Source organism: Littorina saxatilis, linkage group LG2, assembly GCF_037325665.1.
Source record: "Littorina saxatilis isolate snail1 linkage group LG2, US_GU_Lsax_2.0, whole genome shotgun sequence".
NCBI lineage: Eukaryota > Metazoa > Mollusca > Gastropoda > Littorinimorpha > Littorinidae > Littorina > Littorina saxatilis.
In genome coordinates, this window is record NC_090246.1 from 35,658,259 (window position 1) to 35,673,708 (window position 15,450).

At 39.7% G+C, this 15,450-nt stretch overlaps 2 protein-coding genes across 2 annotated transcripts in view; both read right to left on the reverse strand.

Annotated features, from left to right (window-relative positions):
- LOC138958869 (uncharacterized) overlaps nucleotides 1-15,450 on the reverse strand; it is a 291,914-nt gene that overhangs the window by 25,679 nt on the left and 250,785 nt on the right. The gene's annotated exons all lie outside the window — the stretch shown is intronic.
- LOC138958867 (STAM-binding protein-like) lies at nucleotides 3,603-15,283 on the reverse strand. The gene is made up of 10 exons (XM_070330178.1): nucleotides 15,016-15,283; nucleotides 11,772-11,979; nucleotides 11,125-11,200; nucleotides 10,867-10,959; nucleotides 9,735-10,147; nucleotides 9,023-9,245; nucleotides 6,357-6,494; nucleotides 5,790-5,902; nucleotides 5,380-5,479; nucleotides 3,603-5,050 (listed from the first exon to the last, which is right to left on the reverse strand). The coding sequence occupies exons 2-10, from the start codon at nucleotides 11,975-11,977 to the stop codon at nucleotides 4,988-4,990; spliced, it is 1,425 nt and encodes a 474-aa protein (XP_070186279.1). The 5' UTR covers nucleotides 11,978-11,979; nucleotides 15,016-15,283; the 3' UTR covers nucleotides 3,603-4,987.

Consider the following 15,450-nt stretch of genomic DNA (forward strand, 5'->3'; position numbering starts at 1 on the left):
CAACTTGCTCAGGGAGTATGTGTCTAGGAATGAAGATGTTGGTCAGAACCCAGTTGTTGCCTCATTGGGAGTGATCAGTGGGTCCAGTGCAGTAGAGGAGGTAGACATTCAGAAAGTCAAACTACAGTCAGTTCCCACAGTTCAGACTGAGAATGTAGATGATGTGGTCTATAGTCCTGACTTGTCTATGCAGGCAAAACAAAAAGTGCAGGCGGTGTTTCAGAAGCATCAGGACAAAATGACGGATTTGCCTGGTACTTGTGACCTGGTGCAGCATATGGTGAGGATTCCTGAAGGTGCTGTGGTCAATGTGAAACAGTATCCGTTACCATTTGAGTCTCAGAAAGTGGTTGAAGAAGAAGTGAAAAAGATGTTAGATCTAGACGTAATAGAGCCGTCTATTTCTCCGTTCTCGTCTCCTATTGTTCTAGTCAAGAAGAAGGACGGAAGTACTCGTTTTTGCATCGATTTCAGACACCTCAATAAGATTACGGAGTTTGACGCTGAGCCAATACCGGATCCGGAAGTTCTGTTTGCTTCATTGCAGGGCAAGCAGCATTTCACGAAGATTGATCTGGCTAAGGGCTATTGGCAAATTCCGATGGCAGAGTCTGATCGAGCAAAAACGGCTTTTCGTACCCCTCAAGGTCTATATCAGTTCAAGAAGATGCCGTTCGGAATGAGTACAGCACCAAGTACTTTCGCGAGGATGATGAAGATGTTGGATCTGGATAGGTTCAAATCTGTTCATTTCTTTGATGACGTACTTGTAGCCACAGAAGACTGGTGTGAGCATCTAGAGGCACTTGACGGACTGTTGACAGAACTGGGAAAACATGGGTTGACTGTGAGACCGTCGAAAGTAGAGGCAGGGTTTGACTCTATTGAGTTTTTGGGTCACATAGTTGGGGAGGGTAGCATGCGTCCAGTTCCCTCCAAAGTGTCCAAAATCTTGAATGTCTCTGTCCCAACCACAAAGAAACAAGTCCGGTCATTGGTAGGGCTCATCAGTTTCTATAGGCGCTATGTCCCAAGCTTCGCGTCTATTGTGTCCCCCCTGGTAGAACTCACAAAGAAGAACCAACCAAACAAAGTTCGTTGGTCAAAAGAGTGTCAGATGGCTTTTGACAGGGTCAAAGAAATTTTGTCGTCTGAACCACTGGTGAGATTGCCAGACTTTTCCAGGCCGTTCACAGTGCGGTCGGATGCATCCTCCACGGGGATTGGAGCAGCCCTGATGCAGCCTGATGATGACGACGTCCTTCATCCAGTTCTGTATGCCAGCAGAAAACTGCTGGAAAGAGAAACCAGATACTCTACTGTGGAGAGAGAGTGCCTAGCGTTGGTGTGGGCAGTTGACAAATTCCATCGCTACTTGTTTGGCTCACATTTCTTTGTTGAGACTGATCACAGACCGTTGATGTACTTACGACAGTCCAAAACTGCCAACGGCCGACTGTTGCGATGGGCTCTGTCTCTCCAAGAGTATTCATTCACAGTAGTGCCAATTCCTGGAGTCAGGAATTTTGAGGCTGATGTGTTGTCACGCTTGACGAAGTGAATGGAACATGATGGTTGAAAGGACAGTGAAAAAACTTTCTGCAATCAACAAGGACAATACTTTTTGTGCTGTGAGTGTTGATATGCTGTGTATGTATTAAGAACTAATTTAATTTTGTTCTTGTTTTTTTTGTCACATTGTGATTATTTATTTAATCTGGCTGGAAAAATTTGTTTGGATATTTTTGATGCTAGTACCATTTTGTGTTGTAGTCGAGGTTTACTGTATTGAGTTTAGCGGGGGCTACTCAAACTTTATTGGCGATCTTTGGTACCAAGAACGTCAATGTTATTGCATTCAGAAATAGGCGAAAATTGCTGAATGTCCATGAGTATAACTGTTGTGGATTAACACAGTGGGTGATTATCTACACGGCGGCGTAAGTGTGGTTTATTATGCTTGCCATTGTTGCTCATGTTTAAGGACAGCCTCGTGGCTTTCGTCACTTTTTTGGTGGATGGCACTGTCTTTTGGTTGTAAACTGATTGCACTCTTTGGGAACGGACAGAGTATTTAATAAATGTTTTCCTTATGCTTTGATTATTTATTAATCTATGTATTTTTTTTTTTATGTATTTAAAATTTTTTCTTGTTACTGGAATACTTATACTTGTACAGTTTTTGAAAAAAAAAATGTTCATTTTGGGTTCACATTTTTTTTTTAATCGGGGAAAGGGGTGATGTAATGAATGGCGGTTATGGTGTTTATAGTTGAAGGGATATAACTAGTGCTTTTTGTAATACAAAGAGGTTGTCAGGAGTGGTTTAACTTTGAGAGTGGAAACTTTTAACAGTTCAGTAAAATTCCATGGTTAGCTACGGACGGTCAAACTGGGTTCGCGGCACGTGAATTTACAACTGTGCGAGTTGTTCGCGTTATAATCGCAACCGCCTGATTTTGTGAGTTGTGATTGTAAACTGCCTGACAATTGAAAGTCATTCGACCTGGGCTCTCGGATGAGAAAACCTGCTCTTGCTTTTGATGTCAACCTTGGAACCGGGAAACATTGCCGGGATGACTTGGAATGTTGTATGGATGCCGCCATATTGGAAGATGAGGTACTTTGCTAGTTTTGTGTGAACTTGAACATTTCTTTTGTATGCGCGGACATGACTTATGTATTTGAATAATTTCGGAATTGTATAATTTCCTTGTGCTCGGTTGGTGTTTTTGAATATTGTTAGTTGTTACAGTAGGGTGTTATATTTTGTAACAGGCCGCCCCAGTCTGACTTGTGCGGGGTGGTGCCAGGGTGGCGAGGGTGCGATGGAGGCCGTAAGGTTGAAGGCTAGCTACATCGTCACCTCTACATAACGTAAAAGTTATGTTTTGTTTATTTGCTTTCTTGTCCTTGTAAATATGTTCTGACGTTGACAATGAATGAGTGAGTTTCACAAGGTCGTGGACAATGAATGAATGAGTTTCAAAAGGTCATGAATTGATTATTGTAAGCAAGAAAGTATTTGAGAATTTGAGGAATGAGTTGATATTTGCTATGTCAGAAACAAACCAATTTGTATGTTCTAATTAAACCATTGGCTATTGTTTGGAAAGAATGAGTTGGTGAAAGACTACAAATTCTTCTAATCTTCTCTCTGCTTTCCTAAACTTCTGAGCGGGAGTCAGATGATTGACTGTGTGTGTGTGTGTGCACATATAAAGAATCTGGAAGGAGATTAATAAGGATAACTACGGATCTTCTTTATTTCAAATCTCTTACACTAGGAGGTGTTGTGCATACGTATTACAGTGGAACCCCCATTTTAAGACCCCCCAATTTAAGACTCCCTCCCTTTTAAGACCCTGTTTTCTGACTTTCTGTTCATAGCCTCTGTAAATGTACCCCCATTTTGAGACTCCCTCCTTTTTAAGACCTGATTTTCTCAGACTTTTTGAGGTCTTAAAAGGGGGGGTTCCACTGTACATATGCATGTCGCAGATACATTCAATGTCAAGCGCTTTTACACACACTAACTCTTTTTGCTTTTATATGTAGCATGAAGTAAGTGGTATATAATGAAAGACTTAAAGGTAAAAATACATTAATGAAAAACTAAGCATTTTTTCATGTCTCGAAATAATATATTTTGTCTCTTCATGCAATGCAAAAATACGAAAATTAACAGCAGGCACAATATACAAATCATGAATGAGATAAAGAAATTCTACTGAAAGGTCAAGGTTTTTGTCGTTTTATAATGGCATATGAATGGTCTTACACATGAGCACCATGTGGTAGAACATACAACTTATGAATGAGATAAAGGAATTCTACTGAAAGGTCAAGGTTTTTGTCGTTTTATAATGGCATATGAATGGTCTCACATATAAGCACCATGTAGTACAACATACAGAAATAAATATGCAAATCACATACACATATTTACATTGGTGTGTAGGACAGAGTAAGTGAGCGTCTTTCTTCTCCCTACCTTCAATTTCTGCAGTAACATTCTCCTTCTTTCTTTTCTTTTCTCAGCAGAAACACAGTCATAGATAGTCTCACACACAGAGGGTTTTCATTAGTTACACATGACATGCTAATATATTAAAGTCTCGGGGGGGAGGGAGATCATCTCTGATAATGTACTCTTAGAGTCAAACCTCTTAACAGACAAGGATTTCTGGGTTTGATTATCACAACAGCATACAAATACTGCAATCATCAATAAAGGCTTACTGAAAATAACGATAACAGCAAAGTTATCGTGTGTGTGTGTGTGTGTGTGTGAGACCTGAAAATGTCTCATCACCCGCATGGGTGGGATTCTTCCGGTATAAGCCGGAAATCCGGATTCGATTATGGCCCTCTTTTTTCCCAGATCAATTGGGCTTTCATCAAAATTGTATTCTGCATTCATGGAGATATCACTCCACTCAACTGTGTTCACAATTTCGTGTTTATTTTATTTGTAAAGAACATAAATGTTTGAGAAACAATTTTGATTGAGGGCCGTATAAAAATTAGCACAATACATTGTTTAACACAACAACATTGTTATGCGAGAGAAAAAACCAGAATTAATACATTAACATTCCTCAGTTTAACTAAAACAAGACAAAGTAAAAGAAAAAAAGAACATTTAGAACATATTCGATTGAAAGAAGACATTAACAATCCCTTTCATGCAATATATACATGTTTACATATTGATTTTGTTATCAAATCAAAAAAGGTTTAGTCTTTTTCTTTTTACTGACAATACAGGCATCACCAAAACTCACTTTCCAGTCTTGTTCATGTTAGTTCAAAATATGTACATGTGAAAGGGTTTTGTCAAATTTCTCTTGTGCCCTAGACTTTGTAAATAAGATCAATGCTTTGACTTAGAAATATCACATCATGTTTAAATACAGACAAAGTTTCATCCGGTTAACGCAATACTCCAATTAATCCGTTTACAAAAATAAGCACACAGTCACTTTCATTTTCTCATGTCGGTCAAGGTGATGCTCTCGCTGGTCACAGTTCTTGCATGGCTTGAACTCTGAAAAGAGAAAAAAAAAAAAGGCATGGCATGATGGATATTGAACACATAGAGTACATTAAGAATATTCGTCAATTCAAGATTTCAAAAAACTAAACGGTATGCACAAACACTGACTAATAAGCAAAATAATCTGAATAAACACTTCTAGTAAGAAATAATAAAGGTAGGTAAGTTTTCTTTATAGATTCTGACTTTGCATGTACATTCCTGGACTGTCTTGAAACATGCCCAGGAGAATGGTAAGTGTATTAGACTTCAACAATCTGTTGCTTGCTTTCTGCATTCACTGGAGCAAATTCCACCATCTTCGCTGTTAGGCTAATTACCACAAATAAAGGTGGCTCTTTGGAGTGGTAGTGAAAGCCCTTCTCTCGGCAGTTGCCAATCACTTCCAGACCAAGATCAGACAGGGAAAATACGCCAGTCCTGCAATGTAAAATTATTGTGCATATTAATCATCAAGAAAGATTTTGCATCATGAAAAGAAAACATTTTTAACATTCAACAAGATTTTGTTTTAAGTATAGAGGAGAGAGAGGACAAGTGAGTTTTGAGGTATTTCAGGACAAAGACTATCATCACCACAGATGTCAAAGCAACATGTCTGTAATCATTCAATGATAAAACTGTACTCTTCTTAATCTTAGGAACAGGACTATACTGGTAGACAACATCCAAATGGTGCTCATGCAGGCAAAACAGGGGAGATAGAGAGACAGACAGAGAATTAACTTACTCCTGATACTTCGGTGAGCATACAATGGCAATGGCTTCAGGCAGCATCTTCTGGTATGCAAAGTGTGTGTGCATGTCGACACTTGACAGGAATGCTGTCTGTGTTGGATGCGTCTGTAAAAGATCAAAATACATCTTAAGTCAAATCAATTCATTCATCTTGACTTTGCACTAAACTATGATAGTGGAAACATTATTCTGCACGTAGATCAACCCTGCATGTGTTTACTGTAGGGAGAAAATGGGAAACAGCTGAGTATTGGCGGAGAGATTTTTGATCTCACAGTCACAGAGTGGTGGATAAGCAAACAAGCAGCTAAAGGAATCATTTTCCCCCAGAAAAAAAGGATGAAAGAAAAATAGAAAGAAAGAAAAATCAAAGAGGTTTACCTCGGATCTATAGTATCAGACTTATTCAATCAAACAACACTCACACACACAAATAAAATCGCATTACTGCTACAAAACGAAGGCAGGTGACATATATTCAAAGTTAACCACATGCACTGCCTAAAAAGTGGATGACAAAGGGAAGCAAGTCAAATATTTCGGCAATATCAGCACTCACGTGAATCCATCCAAACGTGATGAGGTCGTACTTGTCTTGGTAGAAGATCAGCTCTTCTTCATTCTTCATGTCACAGCTGTCTGGTGTTCCTGACTGGTTTGGTATAAACAGGTGAGTAATCTTGAAGGCCGCTCCAGCCTGCACAGGACATAAAATAATTAAGTGCCTTAATTAACAACCTTTTTTTTTTAAATCCAACAAAATCTGACAGTGATGTGTGTGCATTAGGTCAGACACAGCTTTGCATATGAGAAACATTTTCAATTTGAGAAAGTTACACCCACATGCAATCAACAGTCAGCCAGCCATTTCTGAAACCTGCTTTAATTTTTATAGTATGAATCCTAGCTCTGACACAAATGGGTCACTCTGGGCTGGCCGTTACCAGTCAAGCCAAGTATAAAACACATCAACCAGTACCTATGAGTACTCATTTCATTTCTTGTATTTTGCGATTTTTAAGGGTAAAATACATGTATTGCATATGTCCGGTTAACACAATCACTGAATTAAGCTCGTAGAATGCTGAGTAAAGAATGTAGGTACAATGGCAGAAGCAGTTCGATCCAACTATAGCCTTTGCCATTAAAAACGCGACAAACGATCTACGGCGGTTTTTATGTTACTTGTTATAGCAAGCACCTGTGGTTTAGACATCGTCAAAAACAAAAAAAGTGCACGGAAAACTCATGTCAGAAGACGCGTATATAACACGTGGCGTTTAATTCAGTAAAACGTTTCATTCACTCAAAACCCGTGACCTTTATTACTGCCAATACCACTGTCGGTTGCTTCGGCCACAACTTGTGTTGATTTGAAGCTGTAAGTACCGATAATGGAAAACACGTGCAGTTCTCGACACTATAACCCATTCATAACTCCAGCTGTTTCGTTTCAATTTTGTACTCAATGAAACGCCACGTGTTTTATGTGTCTTCTTGCATGAGTTTTCCGTGCAGTTTTTTTTGTTTTTGACGAAGTCTAAACCACAGGTGCTTGCTATAACCAGTAACATAAAAACCTCCGTCGATCGTGTGTCGCGTTTTTAATGGCAAAGGCCATATGTGAACTAATACAGGAGTACACATGCATAGGGTACCAAAAGAGCGGCCATGAAATGATCACTTCACTTACTTCAGACCTCTATATTTTTCAAGCAAACTGCCTGCCAAAAACATTAAAACAGCTGAAAGTTTCAGCATCAGTTATAGACACAAGGTACGGTCATTTCATATAGCTCTAAGAGGTTTTCCATAAAAATATGGGGCTTTTTTCTCACTAGGGATAACAAGCTGCTTTAAAGTACACAGTGACCATTGTTTCTGTATGCTTCTGCTTGTGTTTTTCTAGCTTTGAGACTTTTGCTATGAACTTGGAATCTTTACCGTGCGCATGCATGCACACGGGGGTTTGAGGACACCAAGGAGAGTCGGTACATAGCTGAGTCTGGGAAATGAATCTCTCGCTGAACCAGGGGTTAATTGAACCAACGCAGATAGCGCGCCACTGACTGAGCTATATCCCCTACCTAGTACAGTAAAACCTGTCAAATAAGGACACCCTTGGGACCAGACAAAAGTGTCCTTATTCTGCAGGTGTCCTTATTAGACAGGTGCAAGTAAACGCGACAAAGTCAAGTTGAGAGAGAGAGAGAGAGAGTACTGCACATGTACATGTACATTTATAAGAAAAACAGAAGCTGTTTAGATTGAATAGAGAAACATTTAATATTGACTGTTGTAAAACAAGTTTAAAAGCTTTTTATCATATCAACTGTATAAATTTAAATTGTTAAAAAGTTCTGTGTGTGTGGTTTTGTTTTTATTGAATGTATTCTTATGGAGACTTTTCAACCACAAATATTTTTTAAAATTTTATTTCATCTTGCTCTGACTGCAAAGCATGGAGGTCCAGCGAGAGCGGTTTATTTGTTGTCTTCATACTTGACCAACAACAAAACAATCACCTGACCAAGTTAATCAAAAAGTACAACTGTCTTCATACTTTGTTGAAAACCACTCGAACACGGCGTCATTTAGCTCTTCGTATTCGGTTGTCTTCTTCGAAACCCATTTCTGGTCAGCACGTCCGTGTCCCGATTCCCACAACTTCATTATTTTTTCCCGATCGACGCTGATTTTCGAAATCTGCGTTCTCCCACACCCAAGCTCTTGTTTGACAACATTTATCCTTTGTTCTAAAGTCAGCGCATTTCTTCCTTTTCTTGAATTTGAATTTCTTGCTGCCATCTTGTTAAACACGAATCACTCTTTCGAAGAGAAGATACATTCACTCATACACTTTCACTTCCGTTCCGCCGAACACGTTCCACGCGTTGGATTGGCTGCCTTGGAACTCTAGCAGCCAATCAAATGCGTCGACTTAAAACACTCACCAACTGATCGATTTATCGTCTTCTTCGTCGATCGAACTTCCCAGCTTGCTGTGGATGTCCGTATTTAGCAGGTATATGACTTATTATGGACCCAAAATACGTGTCCGCGTCCGTAATGCCGAGGTGGCCGTAACGTACAGGTGTTTTACAGTGTAAAGCAGTCCGTGCCGAGACTGACTGTCCGTATTCTGCGAGTGTCCGCTAAGTCCAGTGACCGTATTTGACAGTTTTCACTGTACGATGATTTTACAAAATGAGCAAGGAGCCTTACCACTTTGCCGCACAGAATGCCCATGGTTTCAACGTTCTTTAAGGTGCTGCCGTGAGACACCTTGACAAACTTTTCCATCAGTTCTACTGGTACCACAACATCACGAATGCCTCCTGAGCCATCAAAAGGCCCTGTGCTCATGAAGTGATCAGCAGGCTTTGTGCTGCGATCAGGGATGGGAGGACTGTATGCAGGTGGAGGTAGGGAGGGTACGTCCTCTGGACTGTAACATAAGTTGACAGAAGGAAAGTTCAGTGCAGTCAACTCAAGGAATCAGCTTCAAAAGAAAGGCCTGTTTAAAAAAGTAAATGTTACAAAAGGTAGGTATAAGTTGCACCCTTGCACAAAACAAAAACAATAACGAAATCATTTCCATCTTCTCTTTATAGTGCATTGGTATTTTTCTGCTCTCAAAGAAGTCAGTTTGATAGCAAAAGATACACATCAAATGCAGAAAAAGTAAATGCTCAACAAAAACGCACACACACACATACCCACACACACCATGCAGAAATGCATGCATCCATGCACGTTAAAATTGGTGCACTCACACACGCTCTCCATCTGTGCAATTCAGTCTTCTCTCAAATTACAACCCTTTTTACACGTTGCCAGAGTAGCACACATACACACACGCATACAAGCACACGACCGCAAGGTTGCTCACTTGATACACAGATACTAAGGCAAAAAGATGATTCTCCATATTTACCCCTGGTCAGTGATGCTCAGGTGTTTCTTCAGCTCTCTGTCTGGTATACGCGGAACTGGAGATACAGACTGGTCAGCGGTTCCAGGAACAACAGTCCTGGGGGCAGGGGTAGGGGCAGAGGGGAGATCCCCACCCGTATCAGAGACGACCCCGCTAATGTCTGCAGGTATCAACATAACCCCTGCACCCATGCTGGATGATGCTTCCTCCTCTTCCTTGCGTCTCTTTTCAGCCGCTATACGTTCTGCTTCTTGTTGCTGTAGATGTTTGTATTTGTTCTCCTGTTCTTTCATCCATCGCTCCTCCGCTTCTGTCTGCATTTGTCGTGCCATTTCTTCATCTTTTTTAATCTGTTCTTCTTTCTCTTTCCTTTGTTGTTCCTCCTCTCTGGCTAGCTGTTCCTGTCGCTTTTGCTGTGACAGAAACAACCCAAATGTGCAGTGTACAACAACACAAGTACATTAACTTCAGTTGTTCTGTGCCTTGTTCACTTTATCAAATACTTCTATGTATAATTTGAACTTGGCCTCACTAGGTTAAGATTCATAACATATAATTTTCTCTTCTCTCTCTCTAACATGCACACACACACAATCCGACACACAGAAACAGTATAATTATTGTATGCCTTAATTGGTAATGGAAATCAAATTTTGATGGATGTACTCTCAGTGTATATTGTTAAACTGGTTTTTGAGGTGTTTTCTTTATCATTTGGATATATATTCTCTCAATCCAAAACTGACACAAATAAAACAATCCCAAAACCTGTGTGAGGCACATCTCAAGGGAAGGGGGTGGGGGGTGGGTGGGTGTGTGAAGGGTGACATTTGAACACAGATAACAGTATGGACAATGTTCAGTATGTTGTTTAAATCCTGCTACCACATGTCATGATGATACAGTGATACCTGCAATGTGAGGCCCCTCTCGTCAGAGGGCACCGGCACCCACTATGAAAGGATACCTTCTGTTGTCCCTTCCTCTATTATCTTTAACAAAATATACTATACTTGTCATGACAGGCCATCTGCATGGTAGGGACACTGGACTGGTCCCAAGGCTGTCCTTTCATTGCTGGTACTACTGAAGTATATTCCCTTAATTGTATATTTCCCAGGGCAAAACATACCTCTTCAGCTTGCCATTTTTGTTCTTCTTCGATGTATTTTTTCTTTAGCTGTGACTTGATTTCTTCTGCCAAGGGAAACACTTTCTTGACTTTCTGAAATTTAAAGAATGCATAAAATAAAACAAGGCATTCTGCATTTAAAAAAAATATGAAACATTATTATTATCAAAAACATAAAGGAATAGAAACGTAGTATAAAGGAGTATAATGCTGTGACAAATTGATTTATTTAAATGTTACAACACAAGTAAAATTTACCCTTTTAAAGTCTTGGACATCATTTGGAGGTGATGACTTGAAGTCAGGATGTGAAGGCAGCTTTTCTACAAATAGGCTGAAACATGACAAACGTCACGGTAAAAACAGTTGGTCAGCTTTTGGATAATGCAGTCAGAGGAATACGTACCAGGAAGGTTTTTGAATATTTTGCCTCTGTGTTAGTGCTTCCAGAGTTTCACATACTAGAAATAAAAATGAAGCAAGGGGGGTCTCTCTAAAGAGCGTGTCGACGAGAAAAAGAGTAGATGAGAGTGTTGGTAAGATTTTTTTATGTACTTAGTATTTTTGCCATTCCATATTACTATTTGCAGCAAAAATCACATGTATGAAACTGTACACTTATGACTTTAAAAGTAAACTTTATGGAAAAGTCACTCTACCTGCATTTATCTCACTAACATGTTCATACCAGCATATATATATATGACCAGAAAACGTGACAGACAATGGCAAATCATGCATGTGTTACAGATATGATCTAATAAACTCCAAGTCCAAGAGCCACAAAGCAGACTTTTCGATTGTAACAGGGCACATGTAATTGTAACATTGATTTTGCACTGAGATAATAAAGAAAAGGAAGAAGGTTACGCATTAAAAGAAACATGACATTGTATCATACTCACGTAATAAATTTGGAGTAGAGAATGAAAGCACTTTCCATGTTGCCCTCATCACAGTACATGTTTGCCATGCGCAGCATCTCACGACCTGAGCGGAAGTACAGTTTTGGAGAGATCGTTTTGTCAACTTCAACCTGGGATCCATAATCAGCCAAAGCCCTCACCTTCTTGGTTGGGTCATGTATGTTGGCGAGAGAACTGCCTGCCATTTCTGAAAGACAAAAGCATGCAAGTGTTTGATAACTGATATTTAAATGACAACAACAGCAGGGAATAGAATCATTGATATTGTAAAGTTTACACGGGTTATACGGGATTGCCCCAAAGAGTAAGGGGTCCCAAGATTTCTGACGATTGGTCAGGTTTCTCGTCGAGTCGCGACAGGACTAATGTCAAAACACTGAATTACTTGATATCAAGTGGTAGTTGTGTAAGAATCTACTGAGTGAAATAGGAGACTCAGTCTGTTGCATTCTAGTTCAGGGATGTTTATTCTTATTTAAGTGGAATTAATCTTTGAAAATAGATTGAACAAGATCTGAAAGGTCATGTAACTGAGATTTAGATTTTGGAAAAGCTGTGAATTTAACGCAGAAGAAAGTAGTCCTCTCTAAAGCTATGTGTGCAATGCTCCTTTGTAAAGTTGTAACAGAAAGTTAGCAGTAGCATACTGTATCAACAGAAATTATTATGAGCATAATGTGCACTTTGTGGCTGATTTAGCCAACAGAGAGTTTAGGAACTCTACTACTTGTGTTACCACATTGGAATAGTGAATAATTGATAATTTCGGGAAATCAGAAAACCTATTACATCACAGCCGGTATTTTAGAAAATAATGTGGGGTTTACAACTTGGGATGCATATCCCGAAATAGCTGCGGTTTTCCTTCAAATAGCTGTTACAGTCATAAGAATGAAGAATAACTTGCCATTACTAGAGAAGTATACCGTTTAAAAATTCAGCCAGGGCAAAACAAGGCTGGAAAGGGGCAGTCGCTGTACTTACATTGCTTTAGACGAAAGGTTTCAGCACTTACATTGAGCAAAGTATACCGGCAAGACAAGCCACTAAAACACTTTGCGGTAGCCGGCGTTGCAGCCTGGCATGGTAAGATCAAAGGGGTATAGGTAGTAAGAAAGAAGATGAACTCAGTGAATCCGTGCAGCTGGAAATCCGAGTCAAGCCGTATCAGTCGCGTGTTTAAAGCTAGTGGAGACTGAAACCATGATTGCAGTGACTCGTCTCAAGTTTGTAGACGTCACATAAACTGCAGGGTCGTTCTGGTCTTTCGCTACCGTTGCGCCGGTCGGGTGGTTGTACGTGAACGAACGGCCAGTGGAGACTTAAACTGAAACCATGATGGTTATATAGTGACTCTTCTCACATTTGAAGACGTCATATAAACTTCAGGGTCATTATGGTCTTTCGCTACCGGTGCGTCGGTCGGGTGATTGTTCGAGAACGAACAGGGTCGTTCTGGTCTTTCGCTACCGTTGCACCGGTCGGGTGGTTGTACCTGAACGAACGGCCAGTGGAGACTTAAACTGAAACCATGATGGTAGTGACTCCTCACATTTGAAGACGTCATATAAACTTCAGGGTCGTTATGGTCTTTCGCTACCGTTGCGTCGGTCGGGTGTTTGTTCGAGAACGAACGAGCGCGTCCTTTGCTTTGGTCTTGAGCTGACGAGGTTCGTCGGTCCCCTTGATGAATTGATTATTCGTCATTAAATGGTCTTTTAAAGCAGCCCATAGAAGCACTGTTGCTCGTGGTGCATGTTGTGAAGACGTTTGTGTTTTCCAGCTGGGTTGGCAATTGGAGACCAGTGGAGGCCACTTGTTGGTTGATGGACCCAGATTTTGTAGTTCTGTTGTTGTTTTTAAAAAGTGTTACTGTTGTTAAATTGTTGTTCAGCCGGTAAGCTGAACTCGGTTGTGTTCTACAAATTTGTTCCACATTTGTTTACATATATCTCGTTGTTCAACGGTTTAGAAGGTAAGCTGGACTTAAATGTTTGTTACCCGTAAAACAACTGTTGCTGTTCAGTTTTGAATTGTAATTGATATAAAGTGGGTTTTATGTTTCCTAAATTCATCTAATGTATATTGGGGAATGTACTTTTTTTATTCACATTGAGATTTCTATAATTCCATAGCGGGCCGTGGTATTCTCAAATCTTCTGACAAAGTACACAAGTTATTAAAGCATTGTATGAATCAATTTCCAATAGTGGCGTCAGCAAAATATAAACTTTTGCTAAGTTACCAAACAGTCTGGCCTGGCATAGTGCAGTTATGATAAAGTTGAATGGAACACTATATATTTTGATAAATAATAACATTGTTTGCAGCACCATTATAGTGGGAGTTTATAAAGAAGAACAAGTTTAAAACGCTATTTAGTGAACTTTAAGTGCCGGAAAGTAACATAATGGGTCAATGTTGGTTTAGAATGAATAAAACGAGGATTATAGTTGAGGAGATTTGATTTGCAATATAATTTGTAATAGAAAAGGGGCTCTAATAAAACGGGGAGGAATGTAAGAGGAACTGTAGGAGTTGGGTTGGAATAGTTATAATCATTCGTAATTAAAGGGGTCTTTGATAAAACGGGGAGGAATGTAAGAGAAACCGTGAATATCAAAAGGGTTGTGAATACCAAGACAGCAGACGTAAATAATATAGGGAAGGAATGACGCAATGGAAATGACGTGCAGATTCTCGACTAAGGAAGTTCGCAGTTTATCAGAGAAATCACACCAGACAGACGTTAAGTCGCCCCGCAAGGGATCCTCGTATCAAGTAAGTCTCTTGGTAGAACATGGTCGCCAGTGCTTAGCTTGCCGTTCCAGTAGAAAATGGTCGCTAGGAACGGACAGCCATACTAGTCGAGGACTTGCGATGGGGCAATCCCGTATAACCCGTGTAAACTTTACATTGCTGCACGTCATTTCCATTGCGTCATTCCTTCCCTATATTATTTACGTCTGCTGTCTTGGTATTCACAACCCTTTTGATAGTCACGGTTTCTCTTACAATATCAAAATAATATTGCTCTGTAAACATCATAGAAGCTGAACATAACTAACAGGTAGACAAATACGCAGGTTATAGACCGAAAAAATAAAATAAATAGCTGCACACACATAACTGATTTACAGCTCAGCTAGGAGCAAATACAGCAAGGTCATCTCCTGGTGAATAATCACTTTCATTCATACTGTCAGACAATTTAACAAACTACCTGTGGTTGAACTTGAAAGTATCGAGAAGTGAAGAGGATGTTCTCACAATCACTGGATTATGAGTCAGAAGTAGCTGATCGCATTTTACTTGAAAAGCAAACGCTGCTAATCAATAATAATTCTGTCGCTTGGCTAACCGCACTGTAGGTAATCATACGAAACAGCTCAAAGTTAGCACAAAGATTAAAATAGAAATCTACCAGCCCTAAAACACATGTTTGTAACTTTCTATGAACATAATCGTCTGCTCGAGCTAAAGGCAAACGGAAGTTGACAGAGTGTGAATGTATCTCCTTCACTTCCGGTTTGTCGTTTTTGTAAGTTAACGAAATAAAACAGATGCTTTCAACTATTGCTGAATATGTTAATAATATTAAATACAAAAATTGCAATAGATATTTTGTGTGATTTATATAACATGTACTGATATCATC

Bases quoted from the DNA above. Each gene is read 5' to 3' on its own strand.
- LOC138958867 (XM_070330178.1), bottom strand. From the start codon at position 11,977: ATGGCAGGCAGTTCTCTCGCCAACATACATGACCCAACCAAGAAGGTG. The intron at 11,201-11,771 runs GTGAGTATGATA...GTCATGTTTCAG, and splicing joins CTCTACTCCAAATTTATTAC to CCTATTTGTAGAAAAGCTGC. The intron at 6,495-9,022 runs GTAAGGCTCCTT...TGTCCTGTGCAG, and splicing joins GCATTCTGTGCGGCAAAGTG to GCTGGAGCGGCCTTCAAGAT.